General features: G+C 59.1%; 1 protein-coding gene across 1 annotated transcript in view; it reads left to right on the top strand.

The window, feature by feature from the left end:
* The first annotated feature begins 1,185 nt into the window (after positions 1–1,185).
* ASB1 (ankyrin repeat and SOCS box containing 1) overlaps positions 1,186–6,652 on the top strand; it is a 7,884-nt gene continuing 2,417 nt past the window's right edge. Inside the window, exons 1-4 of the mRNA XM_027907418.1 lie at positions 1,186–1,238; positions 1,348–1,494; positions 3,531–3,833; positions 6,178–6,557. Of these exons, the coding sequence (XP_027763219.1) occupies positions 1,201–1,238; positions 1,348–1,494; positions 3,531–3,833; positions 6,178–6,557 (868 nt within the window). The 5' untranslated portion in view covers positions 1,186–1,200. The remainder of the gene's footprint in view (positions 1,239–1,347; positions 1,495–3,530; positions 3,834–6,177; positions 6,558–6,652) is intronic.

Genomic DNA, 6,652 nt, shown 5'->3' with positions numbered 1-6,652 from the left:
GCTGTGGAACTGAAGGAGCCTCAAACCATGAGCGATTCCAGCTTCGTCTGCCCTGTTTATCCATCACTTTATTCCTCTCTGGGGCTCTGCTTTGTCCACAGGGACAGCAACCATAATGCAAGTAAACACTGCTGTGTGCTCTGCTCCCCTTTCTCCCCTCTGTCCTCAGGGAGAAGAGTCAACTCTGAAGGAAATAAAAGCCCACGGACAAAAATGCTTTTTCCTCTGGATGAGCCCCTGTTGCTGGGCACACTTTGCAGCTGGAGGAGCTCATTAAATCTATTCCCATTAAATCTATTCCCATTAAATCTATTCCCATTAAATCTACTCCCATTCAGCCTGTAAGGGATGCAGGGGCTGGAAAGCTGCTCTGGTCTGTCTTGTGCTGCCACCAGGGACACGGGATGTGCCCGGCTGCTGTAGTGGACGTGGAGGGGGACAGAGCTGTAAACTGGGGCTGGAAACCGAGGAAGGAATTCCTGGCCTCAGTTTTGCCTCATCTAATGGCATAAGGGCTGCAGGCAGGGGAAGGTGGTTTCTGAGATTCCCATCCATCCCAATCCGCTTCTGCTGTTCCAGCGGGCAAAGGGAAGGGGTTGGAGCCACCCCCCCCATTCCCCGCTGGCAGCGGGCACTCAAACCCGGGCACTCGGGGGCGAGGGCGTGTTTTAAACGCTCCGTGCCAGGGCGGTAAGGAGGATGCAGAGCTATCGGAGTGTCCGAGGAAAGGTGGTGCAGGGTCTGGAGGTGGAGCCGGCTGAGGAGCGGCTGAGGGCACTGGGATTGTTCAGCAGGAGAAGGGAGCGGAGACCCACCGGGGTCTCCCGGGGGGCAGCTCTGCGGGACAGGGACGGGACCCGCGGGCACGGCCGGAGCTGCGCCAGGGGAGGGTCAGGACGGAGATCAGGAAAGGGTCTTTTTTCCCCCCCCCAGCTGCTCCGCGGAGCGTCGCTGGAAGCAGGAGCCGCGGTTCCCGGAGGAGCACGGGGGATGCTGAGGCGCTGGCGGCGGCTCCTCCCGCTGAAGGAGGAAAGGCTCGGGAGATGCCCCCGGAGCGCCGGGAAAATCCACCTTAACGCCCAGGCAGGAAGCGGCCGGGCGCCAATCAGGCCGGGAAGGCAGAGAGGGAGGGAGGGAGAGAGAGAGAGACGGGGAGGGAGGGCCGGGGGGAGGGAGGGCGAGCGGGGCCGGCGGGGAGAGATGGCGGAGGGCGGGGACCCCCCGGCCGCCCCGGGCAGGTACCGTGGGCAGGGGGGGTTCGGGGGGCTGTGCCGGGACACGCACGCAGGGCTCATCCCGGGGCTCATCCCGGGGCTCATCCCGGCTCCCCGCCGTGTCTCCCTCCAGCGCAGGTCGGAACCTGAAGGAATGGCTGCGGGAACAGTTCTGCGACCACCCCCTGGAGCACTGCGAGGACACCCGGCTGCACGACGCCGCCTTCGTGGGGGACCTGCCCACCCTGCGCAGCCTGCTCCAGGACGAGAGCTTCCAGAGGTGAGGAGAGCTCCCGGGGCTGAGGGCGGGGAGACCCTCGAGGGGTCCCGCGGGTGCCGCGATGGTGCGTCCCGGCGCCTTTTGGGGACCCCATCGCACCCCGGTGCGCACAGAGCGGGCTGGGTTGGGAGGGACCTTAAAGATCATCTCGTTCCATCGCCCCTTGCCACGGGCAGGGACACTTCCCACCAGCCCGGGTTGCTCCAAGCCGACCTTGGACACTTCCAGGGAAGGGGTTTTAACGGGAGAGGTGTCAGGGTGGGAGGATGCTCCACGCTCCATCCCCACAGCCTGTGCCTTTTGGGGACCCCCGTTTCACCTCATTTTTGGGGGAGACGTGTCTTCAAGGATGCTCTGTCTCTGTCCCCACAGCCTGCACCTTTAGGGACTGTCATCTCAACCTGCTTTTCATAGAGTGGTTTGGGTCAGGAGAGCCCTTAAAGCTCATCCAGTCCCACCCCCTGCCATGGGCAGAGACACCTCCCACTGAACTCCCACGTCCCTCCAACCTGACACTTCCAGGGATGAGGGTTTTTGTGGGAGAGGTGTCAGGGTGGGAGGATGCTCCATTCACCCCTCCCCAGATCATCCCCCCTGGTCTCCCAGGACACGGATCTCACACCAGAGTGTGGTGGCCGTGCACAGACTCTTTTCAGATCAGGGCAGGAATGTGATCCCATGTGAAAACAGCAGCCCATGGATAGCGGGAAAAACACACAGAAGGAATTACAATCAGCTATAAACCCCAAACACCCCATGTTACAAACTCTGCCCAGTGCTAACCCTGGGGATAGTTAATTAATTTTCCTGCACCATGGAGAAATCTGCTTGGAGGGCTGTGTGTCCTGGCCTCAAAAAAAGTGTCAATTCAGCAAATAAAGGAGAATGAGCCAAACCCTCTTTCTGCCCCCTGGGGGAGAGCTGGGGCTCTTTGGACCCTTGGTCTGAGGGGTTCTGTGCAGGAAAAAAGCAGAGTTTGACAGGAAGAGGAGGGCTGGGCCCACAGCACCGTCACACAGGTGATGGAGGGAGCAGGGAAGGGATGTCTTTGTGGGGGTGGATCTGGCATTCCCCAAATCCCCAGGGATAAAGGGAGCACTTCTTTGATTTTAAGACTCAGCAGCTTAGGGCTCGATGTGGGGGGTTATACTGCTCCTTTTCCAGAGCCATCTCCTCCTGTAAATTGGGAGAGGCCCTTAGCCCTGTCCAGCCATCCAGCAAGGGTTGGATGCCCTTTCTTAGGATGGCTGCACCTCCCAAACTGAGTTTCCCTGGATTTATGATGATGTCATGCCGTGGTCCCTGGCTGAGCGTGGGTGTTGCTGGTGCTGTGACACAGCTGCATCCCGATATTTTTCGTACCTTTCTCCCTTTCTCCCGTGTCCTCTTGCCGTTTCCCTGCTGCTTTGGTGGCTTTCTGCACCCTTTGGAGCAGCTTGGTTGTGATCCCTAGCTTGGTCACTGCTGATTTCATGGAGCCATGGGATCACAGACTGGTTTGGGTTGGGAGATCCCCTAAAGCTCATCCTGTTCCATGGCCAGGGACACCTTCCACTGTCCCAGGTTGCTCCAGCCTGGCCCTGAACACTTCCAGGGGCGGGGCAGCCAGCAATGTGGGCTATTTCCCTGCCAAAGGGGAGTAGGGCAGTGGTTTATATTCTTTACTGCTGACTTTGCCTGAGTTTTGGGGCAGAGCTGGGAGCAAGCCCAAATTCCAGACCCTGCTCCCGGCTGTGTCTCCGTCCAGCACCTCTCAGGTTACTGACAGGGGCTTTTCAGGGCTGCTAAAAAAGTGCCAAAAATGCTGGGATGTCCTGAGCTGGAAGGGATCACCTGAGCCCACCCCTGGCCCTGCCCAGGCCACCCCAACAATCCCACCCTGTCCCTGAGGGCGATGTCCAAACCAGACAGCCCTGAGACCGCCGCCCCGGGGAGCCTGCTCAGTGCCCGTGTGGCAGGGGGCACTTGGGGCTGTGCCAGCGTCCCCTCTGGGAGCTGGAAGGCCTCTCTGACGCCCAGTTCTCCCCGTGGAGCAGCCGGATCAACGAGAAGTCGGTGTGGTGCTGCGGGTGGCTGCCCTGCACCCCCCTGCGCATCGCGGCCACCGCCGGCCACGGGCCCTGCGTGGACTTCCTGCTGCAGAAAGGGGCCGAGATCGACCTGGTGGACGTCAAGGGACAGACAGCCCTCTACGTGGCCGTGGTCAACGGGCACCTGGAGTGCGCCAAGATCCTGCTGGAGGCCGGGGCTGATCCCAACGGGAGCCGCCACCACCGCAGCACTCCCGTGTACCACGCGGCGAGAGTGGGGCGGGCGGACATCCTGCAGGAGCTCATCAGGTGGGAGCTGGGGACAGGGCTGGACATCCTGCAGGAGCTCATCAGGTGGGAGCTGGGGACACCCTGGAGTGGGGACAGGGCTGGACATCCTGCAGGAGCTCATCAGGTGGGAGCTGGGGACAGCCTGGTGTGGGGACAGGGCTGGACATCCTGCAGGAGCTCCTCAGGTGGGAGCTGGGGACACCATGGAGTGGGGATGGGGGTGGTTATGGCACAGAAATCCTGCAGGAGCTCCTCAGGTGGGAGGTCAGGGACAGCCTGGAGTGGGGACAGGGGTTGTCATGGTGTGGTTATCAAGAGGTGCCTCTGCCCAAATCCAGGTGTGGCAGCAGATGTGGGGATTTCGGGCCCCGTGCCGAATCCACAACAGGGATTTTAGGGCACAGTAAATGTGAGGGAGGGAGATGGGAAGCAGCAGAAAAGAGCTGGGGGGGTAAAGGAGAGATGGACATCAAGCAGGAGATCATCCCTAGCTGTGCATCCAGAGGTGTCCCGCTGGTCCTTCTTCACCCTGGGCTTGTTGATTCCCAAAAATCTCCCCTGATCCACTCCCCACAGAGTCAGGCTGGAATGCAGCAAATGGGATTTTCAGCAGCCCAGGGAGAGCTGGTGCCTTGATTTATGTGTCTGCTCCTCAGAATACCTTGCCAGCAATATTAAAAGCAAGATTTCTGGAAAACTTTCAGGCTTAAAAATGAACTGGAGTTTGTCCAGTCCCTTTTTTTTTTTCATTTTTTTATTTGGGAATGTCTCCCCAAGGCTGCTCAGTTAATACCAAACTGTCAGATTGCCCAAACTGTCAGATATCCCTGAGCAGGGATTTCACAGGTCCAGGCAGTGACTTAGTTAAAGGTGCAGCTCTCTCCGAGGTTCTGGAGCTGGCAGAGGGAATGCCATGGGGAAGGGACACTTTTCCTGGGATATAAGGAAATATTGCAGGCCCCAGACAGCCCAGCTGAGTCAGGCTGTATAAACCTCAGCTGGTTAATTCTGAGTTTAAAATCACACCCCGTGGCACAGTCGGGATCCCTGAGCATTCCCGACCCAAGGAGGAGGGGGAATAGGATCCATTGATGGTAAATCCACACATCTCTGGGATGGTGATCCAGTTCAGGAGGCAGCTGGTGGAAATATTTTGGGGGGAGATGACTTCCCTCACGGCTGGTGACAGGATGGGTTGCAGTGGCTGATCCGGCAAGGACGAGAGGATCCTTTCTCCAGGTTAAAACAGGGAAAAAGGAGAGCTGGCACATCCCCCTGCTGCTTCAGGGGCCTGTCTGACTCTGACAAAGCGGAATTTGGGGTTTTGCTCGGAATTGAGGGTTTCCTCTGCGGATTTTGGGGGGGGGGGAAAAAGGACTGAAATTAAGGGATACCTGCTCCCTGCTCAGGAGGTCACCCTATGGAAGTGGCACTCCATCCAAATGCTCCTGGGATCTGATTTCAAGCGGAAAATCCGCTCTGTGCCATTGGCAGCTCTTGGAGAAGTCTCAGCCCTGGTTCTAGGTGTGCCTGGGGCTCTTTCCCCCCTCAAAATTGAAGGATTTGGTTGAAGAGTTGCTGGTCTCAGCGAGAACTGGGCTTGTTCTGAGGCAGGGTTTGTCCCCTGGGATCTTCCTTGTTTTTATCAGCTCCTGCAAGGGATATAATGGTGTCTAGGAAGCCAGAAGGATCTCTGAGCACCCAGTTTGCAATCTGGGGAGGGGAATTGGTGGGTGAGGGAATCTTTTATCCCTCTGTGGGGAGAAGGGGCAGGGCTTTGCTCGGTCTACAGTGGTTAAAACCAGCCATTCCTTAGGGATTGGGGTGACTTCCTCCTTCTTCCCATCCAAGCTGTGTGGGAAGGAGATGGAATTAGTGCCTCCACTCTTCCATGGGGTCAGTCCTTCAGGAACTGCTCCAGTTTCATCTTCCATCTATTTTTTTTTTTCCTCCTTAAATGTGTTATCCCAGAGGTATTGCTCTCATTCCTGATGGGCTCTGCCTTGGCCAGTGGCAGGTCAGTCCTGGAGCTGGAATTGCCGGACATGGAAAAGCTGCTGGAAAAAACACCCTTGGAGCCCTTCCCCCTTCCCCAACTAGCAAAACCTGGCCATGCCAACCCAGTGCAGGAGGGCAAGGGAAGATGTTTCCCAGCTGCTCCTCCTCTTCCCAAATCCTGGCAAAACCAGCTTTGCTTGCGGAAGATCCTCCTGCGGCCGGGCGGGTCGTCCCTAATCCCAAACCCCTCCAGACCCACCTGAGCGCGGCACCTCATGGCTGGCGGGGCCCAGAGGTGCCGGAGACAGGCAGGGTTCTCCCCTGGGCGTTTCCCAGACCCGCTCATCTCCCTGTGCCCACGCAGGTACGGCGCGGACGTGGACGTGAACCACCACCCGCCCGCCCGCGGCCACTGCTCGCGGCCCCTCACCACGCTGGTGGTGTGCCCGCTGTACATCAGCGCCGCCTACCACAACCTGCCGTGCTTCCAGCTGCTGCTCCGGGCGGGAGCCGATCCCGACTTCAACTGCTGCGGGCCCGTCAACCTGCAGGGCTTCTCCCGGGGCTCGCCCGTGTGCGTGATGGACGCCGTGCTGCGCCACGGCTGCGACGCCGCCTTCGTCCGCCTGCTCGTCGACTTCGGGGCCGACCTCAGCCTGGTCAAGCTGGAGGCCTTGGCGGTGGAGTCCACGGCGAGGGTCAGAGTCAACCCCGAGGCGCTGGAGGTGTTCAGGGAAGCCAGGGGTAAGTGGGGTTGGAGTTCCCGGAGCGGAGGATTTGTGCCGTTGTCCCTGTCCCACAGCCATTCCGTGTTTGCCCTTGAAGGCCATCCCCACATC

The sequence above is a fragment of the Empidonax traillii genome, unplaced genomic scaffold, assembly GCF_003031625.1.
Source record: "Empidonax traillii isolate 1590-97213 ecotype Southwest subspecies unplaced genomic scaffold, ASM303162v1 scaffold1454:size153018, whole genome shotgun sequence".
Taxonomy (NCBI): domain Eukaryota; kingdom Metazoa; phylum Chordata; class Aves; order Passeriformes; family Tyrannidae; genus Empidonax; species Empidonax traillii.
Note: the sequence above shows the minus strand (reverse complement) of the source record. Positions and strands in the feature narration are given on the sequence as shown.